The sequence below is a fragment of the Mirounga angustirostris genome, unplaced genomic scaffold (genome assembly GCF_029215605.1).
Source record: "Mirounga angustirostris isolate CCGP_5_RB_7025 unplaced genomic scaffold, mMirAng1.0.hap1 SCAF_11, whole genome shotgun sequence".
In the NCBI taxonomy this organism is placed as follows: domain Eukaryota; kingdom Metazoa; phylum Chordata; class Mammalia; order Carnivora; family Phocidae; genus Mirounga; species Mirounga angustirostris.
The window spans coordinates 86,838,734-86,851,312 of NW_026991719.1; the positions used below are offsets into that span (position 1 = coordinate 86,838,734).

The following is a 12,579-nucleotide window of genomic DNA, read 5'->3' on the forward strand; positions in this document are numbered from 1 at the left end:
TAGAGTTTTGGCTCTGAAATACTTAACATAAAAGCATCGTCAAATTAAATAACTGTAGAAAGGAGTATGTGGAACATACTACAAGTTTCTCACCAAGTAGGAAAGATCCATACTAAGATCGTTCGCTTTGATATGAACACTTAAAAAATCAAGACGACTTCTGGTCGAGGTGGCTTGGTCACTTCTTGCTTGGATGCATCTTCTCTACTCCAAACACACACACACACACAGGCACACACAGACACACACACCACACACATCCATATACATGGGTATATGTGTATGTATTTATCCACAACACACATATATATTCATATATATAAAGGTATGCACAAAGATACAGCTAGGCTCAAAAACAAGATAAACATTTCTATGAAACAGAAAAACAGATACTCCAAGTGATAATACAAGATGAAACTTCCTGGCATCCTTCTGCAATATACAGTATTATTTTGTATGTTTTGAACTTTATATAAATAGTATTATATTGTATGCACTCTCCTGCAGGTATCTGTTTTAAATGTTTAAAAAGGAGACTATTTTTTTTAGAATAGTTTTAGATTTACAGAAAAACTGAGAAGATAGTACAAAGAGTTCCCGTGTACTCCACACCCAGTTTCCCCTATTATTAACATCTTACATTACTATGGGGCATTTGTTAAAATCAGTGAATGAATAGTGATACCTTATTACTAACCAAAGTCCATACTTTATTTAGATTTCCTTAGTTTTTCCCTAACATCCATTTTCTGTTCCAGGATTCCATCCAGAGTACCACAGTACATTTAGTTTCATGTGTCTTTAGGTTCCTCTTTGGTTGTGGCAGTTTCTCAGACTTCCCTTGTTTTTTAAAAATCTTGACAGTTTTGAGGAATACTGGTCAGGTATTTTGTAGGATGGCCCATTACTAGAATTTTGTTGTTGTTGTTGTTTTTCTCATGGTTAGATTGGGGTTACGGATTATGAGAAGGAAGACCAGAGAGGAAAATGCAGTTTTGATCACATCATATCAAGCATGCATGCTATTGACATGATTAATGACTGTTGATGCTGGCCTTGATTACCTAGCTGAGGCAGTGTTTGTTAGCTTTCTACACTGCAGTATTACTCTTTTTTCCTGCCTTTCCATACTGTACTGTTTGAAAGTCACTCAAGAGCTCATAACTAAGGAGTGGAAGTTATGCTCCCCTAGTTTGAGATGGAGCATCTATATACATTATTTAGAATTCTGTGTGGGTTATTTGCCTTCTCTCCCCCAGTTATTAGGTTTACTCAATCATTTCATTATCAGTATGGAGTCATAGCTATTTATTCTATACTTTAGGTTATAATCCAATATTAATTTACCTAAGTTTGTTGCACAAATTGTTCCAGTTTTGGTCACTGGAAACTCAGTTGGCTCCTGTGCTCCTTTGACATATACCCAACAATGTTTTTATGTTGGTATTTCCAGCACTTTTCTACTTTCTGTCACTACAAAATGCTCAAGTTTCATCTTGTAATTTCCTGCCCCAGTACTAGAATCAGTAATTTCTCTAAGGAGCCCTGGTTACTTTTTTTTTTTTTTTTATATACAGAGAGTGCGAGCCAGGGTGGGGGGGGGCGGGGACAGGGACAGAAGGAGAGGGAGAGAGAGAATCCTAAGCAGGCTCCATGCTCAGCACAGAGCCTGATGCAGGGCTCAATCTCATGACCCGAGATCATGACCTGGGCCGAAATTGAGTTGGATGCTTAACCAACCGAGCCACCCAGGTTCCCCCTTGGTTCTTTCATTAGAGAATGGTATTACAAACTAAGATTTGGGTGCTGAACATGCTTGTTGCTACTGGAGTATCACTTCATTTAGATCCTGTCAGCTGACAGAGAAAAAAATTATGTTTATATGTTTATACTAACCCGTGTTAGTATAATAGATATAGATATCTATAAATATTTTATATGTAACTCTTTATAACTATGCTAAGTTAAACATGATTTCATACTGATGTCTCTAACTCTAAACCATTAAATGGATCATTCTAGCTTCTTTCCTTTGCTTATCTGTAAATTCCACCAGTGAGAAACCTGGCTCCCACCATCTGCCATCCATTTACTTAATTGCTCCATCTCATTATACATATATATCAGTATCAGGATTGCTAACCAGTACCCCCATGAGACACAACCTTATTAACTAGGGTACAGTGAACAGTGATTATGTGCAGTTCTGTTTTTAGTCTTCTAGACTCCACATATTTCCAAAGATACTTAAGTCAGTACCTTTCATCCCCCATACTTTCACTGAGGTTGCTTCACATATTTGTAACAGATTCTCTTGTCATAGTCTGCATTCTTTCCTGGGGTTCCCCCACTTCTCAAATGATTTTTTAACATTTGTGTAATTAAGGGTCACTCTTTATGCTGTACAGTTTTATGGGTTTTGACAAATGTGGATCTTGCATTCACCATTACATTATCATATAGAATAAGTTTGCTACCTTAAAAATCCCCTGTGCTTCACCCATTCCTCTTTCCCAACCCCCTTAACTCCTGGCAACCATTGATTATTTACTATATCTATGTTTTTGTGTTTTCTGGAATGTCATATAATTGGAATTACACAATATGTAGTCTTTTCATACCGGTTTTCACTTATTAATATACTTATAGTTCCTGTATGTCTTTCTGTAGCTTGCCAAATCATTTCTCTTAACTGATGAATTATATTCCTCTGTATAGATGCAGCACAGGTGAATGTACCCATTCATCTATTGAAGGACATCCTGATTGCTTCCAGTTTTTGGCAATTATGAGTAAACTATTATAAACACTCACATGCTGGTTTTTGTATAAATATCGGTTTTCAAATAAATTGGGCAAATAACTAAAAGTGTAACTTCTGGATTATATGGCAAAACAATGTTTAGCTTTGTGAGACTGCCAAACTGACTTCAAAGAAGTTGTACTATTTTGGATTCTCAACAGCAGTGAATGAGTTCCTGTTGCTCAGCATCCTCAATAGCATTTGGTATTGCCAGTTTTATTGTGAATTTTAGCCATTCTAATAGATGTGTAATGGCATCTTACTGTTGTTGTTGTTTATTTATTTGAGAGAGAGAATGAGATAGAGAGAGAGAGCATGAGAGGGGCAAGGGTCAGAGGGAGAAGCAGACTCCTCGCTGAGCAGGGAGCCCGATGTGGGACTCGATCCCGGGACTCCAGGATCATGACCTGAGCCGAAGGCAGTCGCCTAACCAACTGAGCCACCCAGGCGCCCAACTGTTGTTTTATTTTCTAATTCCCTGATCACAAATGATGAGCTCCTTTTCATATGCTTATTTGACATGTACATAACTTCCTTTTTGAGGTGTCTGTTCTTACATTTTGCCCATTTTTTAATTGGGTTGTTTGTTTTACTACTGTTGAGTTTTAGGAGGACTTCGTGTATTTTGGATACAAGTCCTTTATTAGACATGTTTTGCAATTTTTTTTTCTTGTCTATGGCTTGTCTTTTAATTTTCTTAAAAGTGTCTTTCACATAGCAGAAGTTTATAAATTTAACAGTCTGATTCTTCAATTTTTTTCTTTCACAAATCATGCTTTTGGTGTTTTATCTATAAATGTATCACCAAATACAAGGTCATTTAGATTTTCTATTTTCTTCTACAAGTGTTATAGTATTGTGTTTTACATTTAGATCTATGATCTATTTTGAGTTAATTTTTTAATTAACATATAATGTATTATTTGTTTCAGGGGTACAGGTGTGTGATTCATCAGTCTTACACAATTCACAGTGCTCACCCATAGTACATACCCTCCCCAATGTCCATCACCCAGCCACCCCAACCCTCCCACCCCCTCCACTCCAGCAACCCTCGGTTTGTTTCCTGAGATTCAGAGTCTCTTATGGTTTGTCTCCTTCTCTGGTTTCATCTTGTTTCATTTTTCCCTCCCTTCCCCTATGACCCTCTGTCTTGTTTCTCAAATTCCTCGTATCAGTGAGATCACATGATACTTGTCTTTCTCTGATTGACTTATTTCACTTAGCATAATACCCTCTAGTTCCATCCATGTCATTGCAAATGGCAAGATTTCATTTTTTTGATGGCTGCATAATATTCCATTGTAGATATATACCACATCTTCTTTATCTGAGAACGTAAGATCTGTGTTTAGATTCCTATCTTGCATGTGGATAACCAGTTAGTTATTTAGCACAATTTCCTGAAAAGCCTATCTTTCCTTCATTGAATTGCCTTTGCTCCCTTGTCAAAGATTAGTTCATTATATTTGTGTGAGCTTATTTCTGGAGTCTCTATTCTGTTCCATTTCTGGAGTCTATTTCTGGAGTCTCTATTCTGCTCCATTGATCTATGTGTCTTTTTTTTTTTTTTAACCAACACCACCCTTCTTGATTATAGTAAATCTTAAAGTTGGGTAGTATCAGTACTCCAACTTTATTCTTCTTCAGTATTGTGTTGGATATTCTGGGTCTTTTGTTTTTCCATATAAACTTATAATCAGTTGGTCTATATCCACAAAATAGCCTGCCAGGATTTTACTGGGATTGTGTGGAATCTACATATCAATTTGGGGAAGAACTGACATCTTAACAATATTAGGTCTTCCAATCCATGAACATAGGCTATCTCTGCATTTATTTATGATCTTCTTTAATTTTTCAGCAGTTTTATAGTTTTCTGTGTATAGATCCTGTACATATTTTGATAGATTTATACCTAAGTATTTTACTTTTTGTGATGCTTTTATAAAACAGTATTGGGTTTTAAATTTCAATTGTTCATTTCTTGGTAGAAAGAAAAGCATTTGGCTTTTGTATATAAACCTTGTATTCTCCAAGCTTGCTATATTCCACTTATTAGTTCCAATAGTTATTTCACATTGTTGTTGTTGATTCTTTGGGGTTTTCTACATGGACATACATGTCATCTGTGAAAAAAGACAATTTTATTTTCTCCTTCTCAATATGTGTGCTTTTTCTTTCTTATTTTACTGCACTAGCTAGCATTTCCAGTACAATACTGAAAAGAAGTAGGAAGGTGGGTACATCCCTGCCTTATTCCTGATCAAAGGGGAAAGCACCCAGTTTCTCACCATTAAGTACAATGTTAGCTGTAGGGTTTTGTAGATATTCTTTAGCAAATTGAGGAAGTTTCCTTCTATTCCTAGTTTGATGAGAGTTTTTTGTTATGAATGGTTTTTGGATTTTGTCAAATGCCTTTTCTGTATCAACTGAAATAATGGTATAATTTTTCTTCTTTAGTTTGTTGATGTGATGGATTATATTAATTGATTTTCAAATGTTGAATCAGCCATAGATATCTAGAATAAATCCTACCTGATCAAGGTACATAATATTTTGATACATTGTTGGATGTGATTTCCTAATATTTTGATTTTTCAATCAAAAGGTTTTAATCAAATATCTTTATTTTCCTAAAATTTAGGATTTTTGCATTTATGATCATGAGAGATATTGGTCTGTAGTTTTGCTTTATTCAATGATTTTATCTGGTTTTGGTATTAAGCTAAGGCTGGTTTCATAAAATGAGTTAGAAAGTGTTCCCTCTGTTTCTATTTTGTAGAAAAGATTGTAGAGAATAGGTATCATTTTATGATTCCATTTTCACCCTTCTCAGCATATCAACTATACTTCATTTTACAATTTTTGGCGGTCACCTTAGAGTTTACAATATCCATTTACAACTAATCTAAGTCCACTTTCAACATTATACCACTTCACAGGTACTAAAGATAACTTATAACAGTTATATACACCAAATAATTCCTCCCTCCTACCCTTAAAACATTCCTGTTTTATAAAATTCATTTACCCATATGCTATAATTGCCTAACATATTGTTATTATTACTTTGAACAGTTATCTTTTAAATCACTTAAATATAAGAAAATAAAAGATTTTATTTTACCTTCATGTATTCTTTCTCCCATACTCTTCTTTTCTTTAAAGAGATCTGATTTTCTGACCTATATCATTTTCCTTCTCTCTGGAAAACCTTTTTTTGAAAAATAAATATTTCTCACAAGGCAGATTTACTGCTGACAAATTCCCTCAGTTTTTGTTTGTCTGACAAAGTCTTTATTTTTTGTTCACTTCTGAAGGACTGTTTTGCTGGATACAAATTTCTAGGTGAGTGGTTTCTTTCTTTCAATACTTTACACTCTTCTCTTCTTGCTTGTATGGTTTCTGATGAGAAATTCAATGTAATTCTTATGGTTCCTCTATAGGTAAAGTGTTTACTCTGGGTGTCTTCAAGATTTTCTCTTTGTCTCAGTTTTCTGTGTTTGAACATGATATGCGTAGGTGTATTTTGGGGGTATTTACCCTGGTTGGTATTGTCTTTCTAGATCCTGGATCTGTGGTCTGGTGTCTGTCATTAATCTTGGAAAATTCTCAGCCATTCCTACTTCAACTATTTCTTCTGTTCCTTTTCTTTATTCTCCTTCTGGTATTCCAATGGCATGTATGTTAGAGCATTTGAAATTGTCTCATAGTTCTTGGATATTATTTTCCATTCTTTTACAGTCATTTTTCTCTTTGCATTTCAGTTTGGGAAGTTTTTATTGACATGCCTTCAAGCATACTGATTCTTTCCTTGGCCACTCCCAGTTTACTGATGAGTGTATCAAAAGCATTTCTTTTTAGTGTTTCTGATTTCTTGTATCTCCTTCTGATTCTGAGTTTATATCTATCTGCTTACATTACCCATCTGTTCTTGCATATTGTATATTTTCTCTAATAGATTCTTTAGCATATTAATCATAATTATTTTAAATTCCATATAGCTGGTAATTCCAAAACCTATAGAGCTTGAGTTTGGTTCTGATGCTTCCTTTGTCTCTTCAGAGTGTGGTTTTTCTTTTAGCATGCCTTGTGATTTTTTTTTTTTTTTGAAAGCTGGACATGATGTATAAGTTAAGAGGAACTAAGGTAAACAGGGCATTAGTATAAGGTTTTATGTTAATCTGGCCAGGAGTTGGCTGTGTTTAGTGTTTACTCTAGCTGTAGGTGTCAGAGGTTTCAATTTCTTCTAATGTCCTTGTTTTTTCTCCCCTGTTTTTTTAGGTTTCCCTAAAAACTCCATAAATAGAGTCTGAGCCTTGCAAGTCTTCCAGCTGTAATCCATAGTTATTGTATCAAAGCCCTATTGATGTGGTGGGAAAGTGTGGGGCAAGGGAAACATTCTGTAATCTCATAATTAAGTCTCAAGTGTTTTAGTGTGCCTGTGTCCTCAGCCTATAACCTTCACAAGTGTTTCACAGCTTTCTTATTTTATCTCTTTCTCTCTTAGATGAGATAGGAAGGCTAGAGTCATCTGGAGTTGGATAATTTCCCTTCTAGCAAGCTGGAGAAGGATTTGGTAAAGTTGTTTCACTTGCTGGGTGTCCCTTTGTTAGGTAGATGCTCTGTATATATTTCAAAATGATTACTTTTCCCTTCTCCATGCCAGGAACAGGAGATTGTTTCTTGGCCCTTCCCCTTGAGAACCTAGTGGAATTCCTGGAGTTAAAAGTAATGCAAATGTGAGGGCCCCCATAGACTGAGGCCCCTAGAGTTTGTCAAACAATCTACATTCTGCTTCCAGAAATTTGTCAAGGTTACCACTTGTCCCTATCAGTTCATGGCTCCAGTGTTTATTATTCCTGATAAGCAGATCTGGGCTGTGATTCTCTGTAATCGCCTGTCTCTCCAGATTTGGGGGTTGCAGTTTACTCTGTGACTTCAGTTCTCTGATGGGTCCAAGAAAAGTCATTGCTGTTTCCTTTGTTCAGCTGTTTTTCTTGTTATAAGACAAGAGTGACAACTTCCAGGCACTTTAAATATTGGAGCTGAAAACAAGTAGCTTTTTTCATTCAATATTGTTTGTGAGTTTCATGCATGTTGATACCTGTAGTTATATTTTATTCATTTTCTATACTGTACAGTGTTCTGTTTTATGAATATACCATGCTTTATCCATTCTCCTGCTAATGAACAAGTGTGTTGTTTATAAACAATGCTACAGTGAGTATCTTTATAATCTCCTAATGTTCATGTGTAAGAGTTCCTCTAGGATAGATGCCTAGGAGTGGGACTGTTGACTTTTAGTGTATGAGCATCTTCTATTTTACTAGGAATTGCCACAATGTTCATAAAAGTGACTGTCTTCATTTATATTCACCCAGCAGCACATTAGAATTCTTACTACTCTGTATGTTCACCAATACTTGGCAGTGTCAGGCCTTTAAAGGTATGCCAACTTCCTGGGTATTAAATAGTTTTTCACTGTAGTTATATTTAGCATTTCTTTGATCACTAATAAGGCTTCATAGTTAATTGGCTCTTCATGTTTTCTGCCCTGTGAATTGCCTGTTCACATCTTCTGGTCATTTTTATTGGGTTGTTTGTATACTTCTTATTGGTTTGTAGGGAAAGATTTCCTTAAAATGACTCAAAAAGCACAAACCATCAAATAAAATACTGATGGCTTGATTACATTAAAATGAAAGGGGCACGTACTGCATGGAACACTGGGTGTTATATGCAAACAATGAATCATGGAACACTACATCAAAAACTAATGATGTAATGTATGGTGATTAACATAACATAATAAAATAAAAAAATTTAAAAAAGAAAAAAATGAAAGACTTCTGCTTAACAAAAGACGTCAGAAATAATGTTTAAAAGATAAGCCATGCACTGGACAAATATATTTGCTAAATAAGCAACACGTGTTTATATCCAGAATTTAAAAATAATTTCTTGGGGCACCTGGGTGGCTCAGTCGGTTAAGCATCTGACTCTTTATATCAGCTCAGGTCTTGATCTCAGGGTCCTTAGTTCAAGCCCATGTTGGGCTCCATGCCGATGCGTGGAGCCTATTTAAATTTTTTTTTTCTGTAAATAATATGACAAACTAAACAATCAAATAATGGGCAAAGAAATGGAACAGGCAAAACACACAAGATTACTGAAAGGCTAACAAATGTATGATTACAAGCATAACTTCACTGCAAATCAGAAACATGCAAATTAAATCAATGAGATACCTTTAAACATTTTATACTGGCAAAAATAATAAGTCCAATACTAAAGAGTCTTGGCAAGGATTGGAAGAAATTTCTGAAACCCTGCTCATGGAGTTGAATATATACATACCCTATATCACAGTAATTCCACTCCTAGGAATGTAATCTAGAACAGTAATTCTTAAAATGTCACTCTTAGACCAGCAGCATCAGCATCTCATGAGAACTTATTGGAAATGCAAATTCTCAGGCCCTACTCCACGTCTACTGAATAAAAAATTCTGAAGGTGGAGGCCAGCAATCTGTTTTTAACAAGACTTCCAGGTGATTCTGATGCATACTAACATTTGAGAATCACTGCAATAGGACAATATTTTTCCAACATTTTTGACTGAAATCTATAGGAAGAAATGCATTTTACATTCTGGCCCACATACATAATCACACACACACACACAAAACCAAACCAAAAGCTCTTTCCAGAAACAGTAATCACTGCTTAGAGTATTTTCTATTCTATTCCATTGTTTCATTAAAACAAACTGCTTGTTGTGACCTACTAATTCCAACCTAAAGTTTTGGTAACTGTCCTAGAGAAACTCTTGTACATATACAGCAGGAGATATGTACAATGCTTGTTGCAGAATTGTCTGTAATAGCAAAAATAAAAAGAAAATATCTTCAGGAGAATGGATAAATTATAGCATATTTCTACAATGGAATACTACATAGTTCCTTATATTATTAAAATAAGCTTCAAAAACATTATGTATATTGAGTCAAAAAAGCAAGTTGTAGAAGGATATATAGAGTATGATATCATCTAAATAGTTTTAAAATATGTAAAACTACATGTTGTTTATTAATATATAAATATGTAGTAAAAATATAAAAGCATGCATCAGAATGATAAGTAGCAAATTCAGGATAGTAGTTACCTCTGGAGAGGAGATAGGGAAATGGGATTGGTGAGAGATACATGGAAGTCTTCAGGTGTATCTATAAGGCTCTATTATTTTCCTAATTAAGCTGCCCTTGAACTAACAGCAAGAATATATTAGAATTGCAATCACTCAAAGGAAACTGCTTTAATATCCCTCATCTACAATGCATTTTTTTAAAATTCAGGGATAGCCAGAAGCTAACATTATTTTGTTTTGTTTTTTAAATTAAACACAACCAAGTATATGCTCCAGGGGCTTGTGTTGCCTCTTTGAGTGACATGACAATAAAGTTTTCCATTCTGGATGTAACATATACCAATAATGTGAAATAATGATGTGCTCAATAAAACAAGGATTGTTTACCACTCTACTTATATATTTGTCAATTTCTCAAGACTTAGACACTTCACTTTGCTGCTTAGTATCAGCAATTTAAAGTCATGTCGTATGAAAGCCAGGTGGAGCGTTCTAAAGAAAAAAACTCATGTAATAACAGTAAACCCTACTCACAACCAGGTGGCCAATTATTTATTGACTAATTGCAGAGGCACTATGGCTACCTGATAGGGTGGTCTTACAAATATTACTTGATTTATTACTAGCCTAGGAAACTGGAGGTTACTTTTCCTTCAATTCAGGACCTCTAGTAGATATGGACTAGAGTCTCATCAAGATTTCTTTAAAATTCTAAGGGTAGCTTAGGACCTTAGGAAACCACAAAGAACATCATAGGAAATATGCTACTTATATAGTACGCAGAGAATTAATAGTCAAAGTCAAGGAAAAACACAATCACAGTGCCTATGTCACAATTCTTTGGTAATCAAAGCTAATTTAAAAGTATTAATTTAGGTAGAGGTAAAGAAAAAGGAAAACAACCCATGTTTTTTTTTCTTGGTTTGGCCTATACCTTGTTTGGCTCCCCTGGATTATATGAAGAAAACATAGGAATTTTTCGGATCTCTTCCTCTGACAAACGATTTCTCTGGATCTCATCTTCTGGGACAAATTCTATTGGCTGCGTCAGCTTCTTAGGCCCAGTCCAACACTGCTCAGGTGAATTATCAATAACTTTTGCCACATGGAGACTGGGACCTTTACCCTGTGCTGCCTGTTTTCCCTTGTCCTGGAGTAATGACGGGTTCTCAGCTGTGCCACTATCTCCCACTGATGTAGCTGAGACCAGTGAGTGGGAAGCAAAGGGTTCACCTCTCATAAGTTGGAACTCTTCAAGACGTTTTTTCATTATCATCTCTTGGTAAAAACTTTCCAGGTTGTTCATGGGATCACCTTTGTTCTTCTTTTGGGGTTCATCTAGATCAAGACAAAGAGATAGGGAAGTTCTACAAAGCCTACCAACACAACCTTTGACAAATAAATAAAAATTAAATCTTGGATCTCAGATACAGAAACTCTGCTGGGGCAAGTTTGACAAATGACAATAGTATACAGCTATTTTAATGTAGTGCATCTCAAGCAAGGCTGGAACTATGGTGAAGCAAGTGAGGCACCTCAGGTGCAAAATTTAAGGAGGTACTCACTCTCAGAATCATGCAAGTACATGCACCTAACTGATAAAGACATTAAAAAATGTAATTAGTATGGCATTATCCCACTTGACAAAATTAATAATAATCCTTTTAGTATCATCTACTACGGAGTTCATATTCAAATGGCTCTGATTATCTCAGAGATATCTTTTTACACTTGGCTGTTCAATGCAGAATCTAAACCAGGCTTTGGCTGTTGTATCTTTTAAGTCTCTTCGATTTTAAAACAGTGCCCCTTCTTTTCCACCCCTCCAACTCATTTTTTTCTCCATCCCATTGAATTATTAGAGGAACCACATCATTCGTTCAGAGAACAAATGAAATTTGACTGATTATTCCTCATGTTATTGTTTAACTTGTTCTTCAATCCCCTCTATCTCTTACAAACTGGCAGTTAAAATTAGAGCTATGCTATCTAATATAATAGTCACTGGCCACACAAATCTACTTAAATTAATGTTTTAGATGTCAGTTCCCCAATTAAACTAGTCACATTTCAAATGCTCAACAGCCATATGTGGCTAGTGGATACCATAATGGGCAGAATACATAGAAACCATTTACATCATTGTGGAAAGTGGCATTACGATAGTGCTGATCTAGAGGTTTGATTAGATTCAGGTTCAATATTTTAGGCAACAATCATACATAGATAGATGTGTACTTCCTATTACATCATGTCATAAGACACATAATGTTTGGTGGTCCCACTTTAATGACGTTAAAGTTGATCAGCAGATTCAGGTGGTGTTAGTCTGATCCCTCCATTATAAAGTTTTCCCATTCACCTAATGGGTTTTGCATCCATTGATGACCATTGCCTAGATCTGTTAATTTATTAAGAAGTTGCAAAATGGAGCTCCTCTAATTATATTATTTATTTTGAATTTATTAATCCTATTATTTCTTTTGTATTTATTATCTGGAATTCTATAATGAACTTACCGTCAACTATTTGGTTTCCCCATATATAGTTCATACAGGAAAGGCAGGAGAAATGCTTGATTTTTTCCCAGTATTTACCAACTATGAGAGTAATGAGTTGGTAC

The 12,579-nt window shown here is 35.2% G+C and overlaps 1 protein-coding gene across 6 annotated transcripts in view; it reads right to left on the reverse strand.

Annotated features, from left to right (window-relative positions):
• Positions 1 to 12,579, reverse strand: part of RBM41 (RNA binding motif protein 41) — a 105,062-nt gene that overhangs the window by 58,718 nt on the left and 33,765 nt on the right. For all 6 annotated transcript variants that reach the window (XM_054508827.2, XM_054508830.2, XM_054508825.2 and 3 more), the window contains one exon: positions 10,891 to 11,294. In XM_054508827.2, the coding sequence (XP_054364802.1) occupies positions 10,891 to 11,294 (404 nt within the window). The remainder of the gene's footprint in view (positions 1 to 10,890; positions 11,295 to 12,579) is intronic.